Below are 13292 nucleotides of genomic sequence, written 5' to 3'. Positions count from 1 at the left end.
CGATTGACATGCATTCGCATTCTCTTCAAACAAAGGGTCGCAGAAGACGCGAAGGCTGCTGGGGTATCAGGCCGAGATGGTTACCACTCTTGACATCCTCTATGCAGGATCTCCAAGCTACGTTGACCATCTTGCCTAGCATAAACTATCTTGCTTTCTAGCTAATCCGCCCCACGGTTGTCAAGGTCGGCCACCTGTGCGCAATCCTGGAAGCATTATCTGCGACGCAACAACAGTAATTACGTTCAACACACCACAGCAGCGGCAGTGTATCATGGACCTCTGGTCCAGTTTTTGTAGGGCCATTTCAGGCCGGATGCGTGCGAGGGACCTGTGCAAAGACTGCCCAGACTCTCTCCCAAATACATCTGCGGTTGTTGAGGTCTAAGAAAGTGCCGACGCGACCGAGTGCGTCGCTTCTCTGAAGACGCTGCCAAATCACCAGTCGGGGGGAGGGCCACCTTGACTCCAACATCTCGTACGAGTTTCTTCCAAGCAACAGCGCCTCGTGCGGCGAGTTCGCGAGGGACAGTGGCGTCCTCCTCCGCCATTCTGCGGTGAAAGAGCTCCATGCTGACCCAGCCTTGGTAGCCGAGGTCTTTAAAAATGACCCGCGCAATCTGCTTGACGGGTAGACATGCCCCTCTGTCGCTCTCGCCGTAAAAAAGCCGGCAGTTTCGGCTCCAGCTCATGCGAGGCGGCTGCGCCTCGTCGTGCAACTCGTGGCCTGGAAGTAGCGGCGACGCGAGGCGCTCCGCGTCCACCACCTGCACGCAAAAGACCTTGGAGACGTCGACGGTTTCTGCCATGAGGGCGAGCGACTGCGCAAGCAGCTCGTCAGAGTCCTTGTTGCGCCCTGTAGGGTCGGTAGGATCGGCCCAGACCCTCGCCGCGATGTTGAACGTGTCCAGGCAGAGACCAAAGTTGGGCCTGTCGACTTGTTGGACAATCTCCCAGCTTCGCTCCCACGTATCGCAGTGCGTGCCCCAAGCGAGAGCTTCATAGACGAAGCGCATGGGAGGCTCTTGTAATAAGCCGAAATCTGCGACCTTTTGCAAATCTTGAATGGCAAGCCGTGGATCACTGGAGAGCTGGCTTTTGGGAAGAAAGTTGGACGGGATCTGAATCATGTCTGTTTCGAGTGCTCGCGCCAGTTTAAACCAAAAGAATAGTTTTTCGACATGTTCAAAATGTTTGGATCGGTCCAAGAGACCTTCATAGTGCCAGAAAGGCTGTAGACATATAACTTTGATGCCTCTCTGCCGGCACACTTGATGAATGATGCGGGCGGCTTCAAGCTCATTCGCCTTTGTCAGGCCACCAGGCATCATTCGTGTAATGGAGGCGAGGTCATCGTGAAAGAGCTCGACCCCTTTGTATCCATGCTTTTGGGCCATGTCCATCTTGTGCACAAAGTTGTGGCCGGCGGTGCCGCGGCCGAGAGACACGGAGGTGATGGCAAGTTGGCAAGGCATGTTGAAGCCTGTTGAGAAGAGAATAGTGCAAAATCCGTATTCAAGATGGAAATTAAGATGATGTGCATTATGGTAAATTCTGTTTTTCTTTACATGCCGGTTGATTGCTTGTTACAAGGAATCTTGATTGCTACTCTGGCATGTGCAAAACGGCCTATACTCGCGCATGACCAATGCCGCCGCTGCTAACCGCTGGTTGAAGCATATGGCCAACTTTTTTTTTTTTTTTTTCGCAATATTTGCTCTCTGCTTAGGCCAACTGAAGAGCCAGTCGGCGATGACTGTGCGAGGCCGTAAGTTGAGGGCTGAGACTCGAGTGTGCGCACCGACAGATGGTGTGAATAGGGGGTGTCAACATGACTTGGCCATCCGCCCGCTGAAATTATAGTGGTTTAACAACTGTTACCTATATCAGGCCTAATTCACATCAATGAAGGTGTGGATCCGCCTTTTCGCTACGACAGAAGGCCCATGCATTGAACTGTCACGGCTTACATGAACAACAAGTTGTTCCGATAGTCTGTTGCAGTGAGAATTCGACCTAATCATTTCTCGACTTCATGAACTAATTGCTCAGTGTAGGACATATTATCACTCATATGCTACGCTGAACTACATGCGCGCCCTTGACTCTTGCTTCGCCAACACCAAACAAGCTACCTTGGCGGCATGTTTGATCCCCGTGTTGAGGAAAGCCTACAAAAGGAGCACGCCGCCATTATCGATTGTATTGAATATTCCTTCAAGTTGAGTTGGGCAACTGAGTGTCAGATGACCCCCAACGAGAGAGAGCGGCTCTTTTATACCAGTTTCTATCGGTCATTTTGTTAATACTACTTAATTGCGCTTTGAAAATTTACCTCATTAGTAGCATAATGTTCGCTATGTAAGGATAGGGCTTCGGTGAGGGCGGCAAAATTGTTTGGTGAAGAACAGACGAGCGCAGGCTGCAGAAACACAAGATGAAGACCCTCTATCGTGCCGCAGTCATTGCCAAGATTGACAGCAAATATTGGTGGTCGTTGGTATATAAGACAGAAAATTATCATTAAAATTATGAAGGACTCTTGTTATCTTGAGCAGTAGTTGCCAACTGTTTATATGTCAAAGCGATTTATCCAATTTGTTGACTTTGCATGATGGCCGCCTTTCTTGGCTCAGCTTGTACTCGTGACTGCCTTCGTATGAAGGCAAGAGTTCGAAGGGCCATCTTGGCTCGCTCACGACGGCATGGACTGTATATATCACGGAAGAGAGCGCGCATTATTTCATCCTCCTCTTCGTGGCCAGCATTAAACTGATGAATGGCACGCATTGGGTGCATGCCCTTGATAGCCCAAGTATCCAGCATCCCATGGCGAACGCGAACGGCGCGCTCAGCACGCGCTTCACTAACACTGGAGCACAGTTTCCTGGCCAAGGAATTATTCGCACGTGTCCATATATCGCTGTTCATTCGCCCGTATTCTGTGACACATTGACAAACGACTATCAGACGAGGTCGCAGGATGCTGAGAACTTCTTCTACCATTTGGTACGAATCCTCCATGGCGTTGGCTCTTTCCTGCCTACTCATGCTTCGCAAATCGTCGTCGCTGAACAGGGAACATATGTCGATTATTGGCACCTCATCGATATCAAGTCCGTTTTCGCGGAGACGCGTTGTTATAAAATCGATTGTAGAACATCTTTTCATTTCTTCAAAAGGTTGATCATGGAAGTTACTCGGGTTCTGCAGCAGTATGAAAGGGTATTCCTTATAACCCCTCAAGGAGCGGACAAAATTGGTGTAACGATTTGAGGTTTTGTCAATGCTGTATTTTTTGCCAAGATGCCGAGCAGGCCTGAAACATGGATTGTCGCTGGTTATGAGTGTGAGTCGACGCTCGCGTAGGTCGGGAATGAGTACTTCGTCGACGACCCTACTTCGGGTTCTTTCTTGGTCAATTTCAAGATTGCCAAATACTTCGGCGAGTACTTCTATAGAGGAGTGAGCGTTATGAAAAGGGGCCGATATGTGCCATGATGCCATACCTGCCAGGTGTGAGGAAGCCATTTTACAGGGTGACACCGGGGTTGAAAATCTCCGTAGACTGCAAGAATATTGAGTGGTAATTTCTGCGCGATTTACATTTTAGTCAACATGAAATATGTCCTTTATATAGTACGCGATTTTATCTGGGGGCACTGCATGCAGCGAGTATATTTGGCTGCGTTCAGCCAGACAACCAACTTTTAAGCTAGTTTCACGTTAGCCAGCTGCGCCCAACGCAAGAACGAGTAGATACAGTTGAGTCTCGTCTAAACCGCGAACATACAGCTTCCACTTGTTGATCTTTTTTTACGATTTCAGCTTTTCTCTTTAAATTGATTTCGTGGTTGATCTACTTTGATCCGATCTGATTTCCGTTTTTATCCAGTCTAGCTTGGTCAGCAGCGTACTGGAATTCAAGACATGTTCGGGGTCTCAGAAGGATTCGTCTGCATTCGGCAAGCTGCGATGGCCGCATTTTGCGACACATAACAACGCTGTTCTCTGACCACCATGATCAACGAGGTTCTAATACCGTGAGTAGTGAAGTAGATGAAGTTGATCCGGACCTCCTCATCCTGATCTGGCTCCATTCATTTCCTAGACTATCAACTCGCACTTTGACCGAGCCTCTCGCGTTTGATCCACACGCAGTCGTGAGCGCAATTAGTGTATACTTCACTACTTAAAATAAACCCAACACCAAACACAGGCGTCTGTTCTTTAGTGCGATCAGACTCGGCACCAGCAATCTACAATGCGCTCTCGTCAATGGGCTTGCTGGCCAGCGGCAAGGCCATGACCTTCTTCGCAGTATGGGACTACCCGAGACCCCCGTTTGAGGAGCAGGTTGACGCGCATATGGGCGCACGAGAGCTACTGTGCGCTCAGAATCACTGTGATATTGGAAAGCTCGCGTTCTTTTTTTTTTTTNTTTTTTTCTTGTGTGTGTCAGCCGACATCAATCAGCTTCGGGCTCTCTCGTTCTTGTGTTGGGGTGTGTGCCTTTTTGCAGCAAGGCGTAGGATAGACTGTATCTAGGACCCCTCCGTAACTAGAACAATCTAGAGGGCGGCGAGCCCCACCAATCGCAGTCACATCCCACCAAACTTTATTCGAGACGACTGCAATATCGTGACTGGTGCGGGACAACGTCTACATTCGGCTCGAATGTCAAAATCTTAGGTCACCTGATAAAATACATTGGTAAAGTCTTCTTGTTTGACTTTTAGATCGCAAGGCAGGTCTCTGTGTGCTGCTTTGGTCCAGACAAGTCATTCGCAGCCGCCTACCTTGAAGATTTTGATTGCCTTGTACCAGGCACTACCATGGTTGCCTGAGCCGACCTGCAAAAGTACTTCCTCAACGTGATGGAAAGGGAGACAAGAAAACATAATAATCACCAGAGTCCCGAGGCTATGGCTTCGTCCTCGCAGAATGCCGCGGCGCAGCTTGCCGCCAATCCCGCTGCTCAGCCCCTCATTCAAGAGCTCTTTCAGCATGCGTCTGACGCCCAACATGCACCCAAGGTGGCGCAAACAATAGAAGAAACGAGAAGCGCATTCGAGGTTGGAGTTGCGGCGCTAAACATTTTTCTTCAGATCAATGTCACTGGCCCTGTGCCCGCGCGTCAGCCAATGGCAGATATCGAATCTCAGTTTCTCAAGGCTTGGGAGTCAACCTCTCAAACGTCGAACCCCTCTACTTCAGTGGTTACTCCGATAATAAAAATGAGAAGAGACTGTCTTAAACAGCTGGAAATTGACGGCCTGTCTCCATACCCGCATATTCCTTCGCTAGAGCTCTTTTGCCTCGCCAGACACATCTTTATCAAAACCCTGTCGACACCCGACAACGACATTGTGCAGCTAGCCGTATCCGAGACTCAAAAGCACAGCATCTCTTGGACAAGATTACGTATCCATGTGTGGCACTACAAGCTCATTGCGCAACCCAGCCTCGGCGGCTCTACCTTTACCAAAAGCTCCAACTGGATCGAGCTCCCTTCGCTGGCGACTCTGATCACGGATTCCATGGATGCTGTTCGAAGCCGTTTGCTGAATGAAGATGTATGGGCAGATGAAGAAACGTGGAGCGTCCAAGACAAGGTGCAATTCCTGCTCGAGGCGGCCAACAACAACATCTTGCTAGGTCGGGCAGACAAGGCCAAGGAGCTCGTTGAGGAGGCAGCCAACAAGAACAACTTCTTATACGCCCTTTCAGGTGCTCTCGGCAAGAGGACAAAGTTTCAGGAAAAGTCCATCAGTCAACTAGTCGTGCTGGCTCTCAGCCAGACACAGGAAACGGCCAGGGAAACCGGAGACGACGAAGAGGACGACGTCAAGCCGCAAGCCCTGCAACTAAACGACGACACGCTTCTGGAAGAGATTCAATTCAGCAAGGAACGAGAAAGCAATAAATCAAACTCTACTGAATTGCCTGAACCACTGGCCAATCTGACACCCGATGAGCAGCCGCAACTCAGCCCCCTCGACCAAATCACCCTCCTTACTGAAGCGACCATCAAAGACACGTTTTCGCCGACAGACACTCTAACTGCCGAAGAGATTCTGCCATTCGCAACTCGAGTGCTTGCTGACAAGTCTACCAACTGGCAAACATATACCCAGGCCCTCCTTGTTCGCTCGCGCATCGAAGTGCATCGAAGCCGCACCTTGGAGCGTGGTGTCCTTCAAATGCAGGCCGTAGCCGACCAAGTCCTTACAGATACCACCTTGCCACCCGAGACGGGGGAAACTGCGACAGAAGAAGTGAAAGAGTCGACTATTGCTGCCCCTTCCATACAAATAACTGCACCCGGCCACCATACTGGAGATGAAGCGGCGCCTGCTACCAGTGCGCCTACATCATTCTTTCCTGCTGCAAAAGCCGCGGAGTCTGCGCCTGCCGACATACGCCTTCGCTACATTCACGCTCTCTCAACCCCACCTCGATGGCATTTGGAGGCTGAGCTGGCCTATGCTTGGGCTGGTGCCGGTTCTCTTGTCTCGGCGCTAGAAATCTTTAAGCGTTTGCGACTATGGGCCGAAGTCGCTCTTTGTCTCGCGAGTGCCGACGCCCTCGACGACGAAGACGGCCGTGGGAGCGGCGGTGAGGCCAAAGCAAAGGGCATTGTGCGCTGGCAGCTTTTCAACAAGACAGGTGCCGACGCTGCATCCAACTCTGACCCAGACGACGAGGTTGCGGTCCAAGACATTACGTCTCTCAAGGCCGACAACTTCATGGGCCCGGAACGCTCCCCAGCGCCGTCCAACGCATCACGCTTGTGGTGTATTCTCGGCGACTTGGAAAGCAACGCGTCGTTCTACGAACGTGCTTGGGAGGTGTCAGGCCACCGATACGCTCGCGCACAGCGCTCCCTTGCCGAGCACTACCTAAAACAGAAGGATCTCGAGCGCGCTCACGAGGCCTACAAGAAGGCCACATTCGTCAACCGACTCGACCCCGACATGTGGAGCCGTCTCGGCGACATCAGTCTGCGTCTGGGGCGCTTCGAGGACGCCGCCGAGGCTTTCACTCGGGCTATTGGCAGCGCCACTGGCGACCTCGGCGGCGAAGGCGCCAAAACCTGGAGCAACCTGGGCACTGCGCTCTGGAGTCTCTACAGCGAAGTTCTCTCTGCTCAGAAGCATGGCGAAGCCGAGCCCTCAACCGGGGCCGAAGCCTTAGCAACAACCCCGGTCAAGCCCGAGGAAGATGAGGACGAGACTGTTGCTGCCGCCGCCAACACTGCGCAAGACACCAAGACGTCCAAGAACCCAGAGAAGCTCCTAGCCCAGGCACTCCATGCGTACAAGATGGGTGCTACCGCTGCGCACGACAACTGGCGAATTTGGGAAAATGTCGTCACGCTGGCCTGCCGCATGCGGCCCCCTGCCATTGCCGACATCATTGCCGCCACGCGCCAAATTCTCCGCATCCGCCAGACCGAGGATGCCGTCAACGCGCCGGTCCTCGGCGCGCTGCTGCAGGAAGAGGTCCTCTGCAAATCCAAGGACGACGCCCCCAGTACCGGCATCTACGAGCCCCCGCGCGGCACCCCCGCGCGGCTCGTCGCCCGCGTTCTCGAAGAGGACATTGTCCCGCTCATCACCCGCCGTGCCGAGCTCTGGTCCCTCGTCGCCAAGCTCCGCGGCTGGCGCCGCGACTACGCCGGCGCCATTGACGCTTCGGAAAAGGCCTGGCGCGCTGCGGTCGGCGCCTCGGGCGGCGGCCTGCTGCCCGGCAGCGACGCGATGACGACGGGCGCCGGCGCCGCCGACTGGACCGAGGACGAGGCGGCGTGGCTCGATGTCGTCGCGCGCACCGACGAGCTCGTCTCAGTGCTCGAGACCTGGGGTGCCGATGTCGACGAGATTGGCGCCAGGTGGCGGGGCAAGGCGCGCAGTGCCGTCCGCAGCGTCATGGGCCGTGGCAAGACAAGCTGGGAGGGCACCGAGGGATGGACTTTGCTCGAAGCGCTCATGGAGGGGCTCAAGGTAAATAAATGAAAAAAAAAAAAAAAGAAGGATGTAAAAAAAAGAATAAGGAAAAAAGTATGAGAAATGTTGACGTCAAGGAGGGTAGAAACTGGATATAGATAAAAGCAATACACCTTACATTTTGGTTATGCACTATTGTTGGTGATTACTGCGAAAGCAAACACTGCCTCCTATTCTTACAACAGTCGTATTGACTACAACGCGCTCTCGACTCAATCAAGCTACTCATACATGGTTGCCATCTGGCCAGCAAGACGCGGCAGCAACCCATCTTCTGCTTATTGCTCTAGAATACACATGTTTTTCGCTAGTCTCCAAACATCGCTTCGTCAAACCACATCACTCATATCCATCCTGCTTCATGTTTCATCATATACGACATCAGTGAGCCCCTGATGACCTCTTCTTTCTTCGTCCAACAACAAGTTCCCAACAGCATCACGGGCATGAGACAGAGTCTGACAAGACCGTTCAGGTGCCCCTCATCTCCCGACTTGCTAGGATCGACTTTCCTTCAACATATGATAGGGTGATTTGCTCTATTTCTTGCCCTTCTTTCTGCTTGGGACGACCTTGAAGCCTGCTCCCTGCATCGCAGAGGCGTTTCCTTCGGGCTCACGAGACGGCTGGTTGCTGTTGCTGCCCTTCTTGGCCACTTCGTTCCAGCCGCTCGAAGAGCTCCTATTGTCGGACGCTTGCTTTTCAAAAATGCCCTTTTCGGCAAGCTTCTTGCGACGAACGTACTCTTCCGCAAAGTGTCTACCGTCCATAGTGGTGGAGCTGGCATAGACGGCGTCGGCAATCAGACCAGTGTCGAGCGGAAGCGCTTCCAAAGTCGACTGAAAGCTGGCAACTGTCATCGGTGTTAATCATCATCTTCAAACCTTCGCATTCGAGTACACTTACCATCAGTCGTGATGCCGCGAGAAAGCTCTCGGTGCGTCCATGCATTAAACTCATCCATAGCCGTGTTGCCGCTGTTGGCAGATCCAACGAACTGCGTGCTAACAGCAGGGTTAGGCTTAGAACTGGGTCGAGCTACAGCCGCCGCAGGCTTAGCGCTCGCGGTGCTGGCAGGTCTGACGGGCACAATTGGCCCAGTGGGACCCTTGACTTTACCGCCAGCTCCAACTGTTGCCCAACCAGCGCCAGGAGGAGCAATTGGAGATGCTGCGCTCGGGTTCGCAGGCGCATTGGTCTTGCCCGCCAGATTGGCGTAGCTCTTGGAAGCAATGGTAGGAGTGCCGGTCTGAATAGCCGTCTGCATGGCCTTATGCTTTCTTACTTCCTCCTCCCGCTGGATTTCAGCCAATGTCTTCTTACTCAAAGATGAAGTTGAGACCGAGGTGGGAACGCTAGCTCCCTTCTGCGGTCCAGGCTTGGCCCACGGGGTTGAACCGGCCCCCGGCGAACCGTGGCCCCAGGTGCTGGATGCAGGCAGGGCCGCAGCTGTAGCAGCCGCAGCAGCAGCCCTCTCCCGCTCGCGCAGGAGAGCGCCCTCTTGCTCCATTGCGGCCTTTCTCTGGGCGGCGGCAAGTTCTTCAGCCTTGGCAGCCTTGCGCGCTTCTGCCTCTTGAATCTCCTTCAGGCTTGGACCGCGCTGGCCTTCCTGACCAGGCTCTTTGGCCCATGGTGCCAGTGGCGGTGGCTGAACAACTTCTGGTGTGGCCGTCTGGGATCTGCTATACTGCTCTGGGAGGTTGGATCGTACGCGCTGAGCGGTGGGAGCAGGAAGAGGCGTGCTTGAGGAGGGGGGAGGAAATGGCATGGGCATACCGGGTTGTGCAGACTCTTCAGAGTCGGCAAATTCCGCAGCTGCAGCTTGCGCAATCTGGACTTGCTCGGTGAGAGACAGAGCCTCATCCTCTGAATGCTTCTTCTTCTTTCCAGCTTTCCCAGACTGTCGACTGGTAGCAGCAACGGGTTCAAAGGTCCGAGCCTCCGACATAGCTTGCTGCTCTTCTTGATCCTTGGCGGCCTGCTCCGCCTCAATTTGAGCACGTAGGCCCTCAAACTCCTGTAGACGCTCCCGGAAACCTTCAGAGTCTTCAGCAAGTTGGCCGGTCTGTGGGAGACCAGCACGGAAGCCTTCTTCGCTACCGGCTTGCTCCCCCATAGCAGCGGCCTCGTTTCCCCCCATAGCAGCAGCCAGCATCTGGCGCTCATGACCACTCAGGTTGATGACGTCTTCTTGGCGAAAATGGTCGTTTGCAGCTCTCGCATGGAGCATAGCTCCGCCACCTCCAAGATCCAGGAAAGGGCCTAAGCCACCCATGGAAGGTGGTTGCTGGGCTGGGTTGCTGATGTTTCCGAAACTTGGTTGACTCTGGAGACTCTGGGCGCTGGAGTGGTGTTGCAGGCCTGCGTTGTGAATCGGGAATTTGGACATTGCCTGCTGGCGCATGACGTAATCTCTCTGCTGAGCCATAATGTACTGCTCCTCCTGTTTCCGGCGCTCTAGATTGTTCTGTTCCTCAGCTGTAAGAGTTCTGCCGAAGCTTGGGAAGACGCCACTCAGGGGCGGAATGACTCCGGTATTGCCGTTATAGCCACCAGCTTGTACAGGAGGCCCATGAGGAATACCAATCTGAGGGACTAGGAACGGCTCACGCGAATTACCTATGCGACGGATGAGCTGACCAAGTGGTTCGAATTCTGGATCCTCGACTTTCTTGACACGAAGGTCTGGAGTAAAAAAGTTGGCCTTATACCAGTCGTTCATTTCCAGGCCAGTAAAGGGCCCCTGAACCTGGCCTTGAGGATCCAAGTACACCCATCTCATGCGATCCGGCATGACCATCTGGCGAGCCTGAGCCGATGGCAGCTCACTTGGAGTGAGTCCGCCAAATGGCAGACCGCCAGGAATGGGGGTGAAAGATTGGCTAGAAGGCCCTTGGCTGCCGTCAGAGCCTGCCATGTGAGCAAGTCCCCTGTTTGAGTCGTTGGACGGAAATAGCTCCTCGAAAACGCCACGATTGGAGCGCATCGGGCTTTCTGTATCTCTTGACGGCCCTGGAAAGTTGCCGCGGCCAATAGCGCCAAGAGGATTGCCCTGGCGAAGATCAGGACCGTCGCTACCGGACTCGTGGTCATTACTCTGCATTTGCGCCTGCATAGCGGCAGGGAATAGGGAACCGAGCTTGCTACCACGCCCAATGCTGCCAGCACTGAGGCCACCAGAAGCCGACGGACCAAATACATTGCCCAGGTTGCCGAGGCCGGGAGATTGCAGCTCTCCCATATTTCCAAACAGAGAGTTCCCGAAAGCGCTTCCAAAGTTGGGACGATCGCGATCAGGAGTCCCAGTCGAAGGCCCCGGAGCAGGCCATCCAGATAGGTGGCCGAGTGGATAACCCTTTGTACCGACGCTAGAGGTCTGACTGCGATCGCTGCCATCGAAAGCACCTGGAACAAAGCTTCTATGCAAAGCGCCGAAGCCTGCACCATGCTCTTGAGAATTGCCACCGTAATGCTTGTTGTCATTGGCAGACTCTCCGTCTTCACGATTTGCCGGACTGCGATACGGGTTCGTCTCAGATGGGCTGTTTGGGTCGTCGTCACCATCTAGATTCAAACCTGCCATGCCAAAATCGCCAGCAGAGCCCTTGACGGGAGTGCCAAGAGGACCAGCGCGATTGCCACCTGAAGTTGTATCCTGCGACCCTCCGAGCATTGCACTGCCTGATAGTTCATCCTCCCCGAACGGATCCGTGTCAGTTCGCGGTCGCGTTCTCCACGACTGCTGCTGTCCAGTGGACACGTTTGCATCGGGGGCTTTGGTACTCATATTATCAGAGCTGTCTTTTGGCATGAGATGAGCAAGTCGACTTCCGCCCGCCGCGCCACCGACGCGTTTATCTCCAACAGCCGAAGAACCGATGGAGAAGTTTCCGAAACCTCCTGTACCAGGTGTACTCGGGTTGGATGGAGGCCAAATGGAGCTCATTCCCACAGCGCTGGCAGTGTTGGCCCGCATGAGACCAGGTAAAGCCGGTTTCGCTTGGTCACGAGGCTGGTCCACAGACTGATCCTCAGTCTCAGATTCTTTCGAGTCGCCTGCCTTCCGATTAAACCAATACGCCTGGTCATCTCTGGAGAATCTGCCGGCTCCTCCCGTTGGAGACCCGAGCCCAGAGCTGCTGAAAGGGTTCGAATCGACAGTCTCGCGCCGGCGAGTGGACGGCCGAGTCGCAGAAGACGGCGATGTGAGGCCGTATGCGTTGCCTGTTCCGTGGGAAATGGAGGGTTTTCGACCACTGCCGTTCGGTTGATGGGCTTCCTTGTTCTGAGTCGGGGGCTTGAGCGGGGAGTTGATGTCGGTGGAGAATGCCTTGTCGTTGTTAGTAGATTGATGAGGGGAGGTATTGACGAGGGTTGGCTATTCACCTCCTTCTCTTCGATGGAGTATTCTTGGAAAGAAATCGGAGTCGTCTCGCCGTTTTGATCCCAGCAGGCACCAGGTTCTTGGGGGACGTGATTTTCGTTGCTTTTGCCCCAACCCCTGCCACTGTTTCCGTTAATGTTGCTAGGGTCCCAGCCGGAGATGAAGAGACGAGAAAGATCGTCGCTCATCTTCTGAGCACGAAACACGTCTAAGAGATCTTCCTTGGTATAGCGGCTCGGCTCAGCCTCGACATTGGCAATTACGGCAGCATGCTCAGCTGACGCGGGCTGAGCCGTAAAGTCTGTTGGAGGGGCGGCCTGCATAGTCTGGCCGAGGGGGGTCGTCGATGCGCGCCGAAATGTCATGGTTCCGTTCGCGGAGCGGCCGTCTCGACGTGCCCTGATGGGGGGGTTGTTAGTACTTATTGTGTTTGCTAAGGTGGCGCGGGCTGGGATGGGGAAAGTTTTTCGCGACGCAGCCGGGTCATGGAGGCGATGGGCAGACGCAGAAAAAAGAGAACCCGTGATACAGTTGTAGCACAAGCAAGCTGCCATATGCGATGGTACCGGTGCCATACTCACGCAGCGCGAAGTAAAGCAATTGTCTAGCAAGGGATGGCAGGTCAACTTACCAGTCGCCGCCTACAGCGCCGCGACCATCAGGACGACCGGTCCTGGGGTCGCGATTCGCGTTCTGGCCGGCAGCAGCCGAGGCGAAACTTGAAGGAAGGTTGGTTGGCATTTTTGGTATGGCTTTTGTTAAAGCTGATGGGAGCTCGAAGCGCGGATCACCACGTCTGCTCTGAAGGCTGATAGCTTAAGTCGGTACGGCACCGGTGAGGGCGACGACAATGGCGATGTAGAATAAAAATGCAAATACAACGCTTGCTAAAGCAACGT

At 53.9% G+C, this 13292-nt stretch overlaps 4 protein-coding genes across 4 annotated transcripts; 1 reads left to right on the top strand and 3 right to left on the bottom strand.

Annotated features, from left to right (window-relative positions):
* Nucleotides 1–272: 272 nt before the first annotated feature.
* On the bottom strand, nt 273–1475 carry BBA_08862 (xylose isomerase-like TIM barrel; the record flags this gene model as incomplete). The annotated part of the gene is made up of 1 exon (XM_008603959.1): nt 273–1475. The coding sequence occupies one exon, from the start codon at nt 1473–1475 to the stop codon at nt 273–275; it is 1203 nt and encodes a 400-aa protein (XP_008602181.1).
* Nucleotides 1476–2589: 1114 nt separating this feature from the next.
* Nucleotides 2590–3531, bottom strand: BBA_08861 (uncharacterized protein; the record flags this gene model as incomplete). Its single annotated transcript, XM_008603958.1, has 2 exons — nt 2590–3455; nt 3510–3531. The coding sequence occupies 2 exons, from the start codon at nt 3529–3531 to the stop codon at nt 2590–2592; spliced, it is 888 nt and encodes a 295-aa protein (XP_008602180.1).
* A 1346-nt stretch (nt 3532–4877) lies between these two features.
* BBA_08860 (TPR repeat-containing protein) lies at nt 4878–8018 on the top strand (the record flags this gene model as incomplete). The annotated part of the gene is made up of 1 exon (XM_008603957.1): nt 4878–8018. The coding sequence occupies one exon, from the start codon at nt 4878–4880 to the stop codon at nt 8016–8018; it is 3141 nt and encodes a 1046-aa protein (XP_008602179.1).
* Nucleotides 8019–8548: 530 nt separating this feature from the next.
* On the bottom strand, nt 8549–13134 carry BBA_08859 (GYF domain-containing protein; the record flags this gene model as incomplete). Its single annotated transcript, XM_008603956.1, has 4 exons — nt 8549–8862; nt 8916–12339; nt 12396–12792; nt 13025–13134. The coding sequence occupies 4 exons, from the start codon at nt 13132–13134 to the stop codon at nt 8549–8551; spliced, it is 4245 nt and encodes a 1414-aa protein (XP_008602178.1).
* Between the last annotated feature and the right edge of the window lie 158 nt (nt 13135–13292).

This window comes from Beauveria bassiana, assembly GCF_000280675.1.
Source record: "Beauveria bassiana ARSEF 2860 unplaced genomic scaffold BBA_S00041, whole genome shotgun sequence".
NCBI lineage: Eukaryota > Fungi > Ascomycota > Sordariomycetes > Hypocreales > Cordycipitaceae > Beauveria > Beauveria bassiana.
Note: the sequence above shows the minus strand (reverse complement) of the source record. Positions and strands in the feature narration are given on the sequence as shown.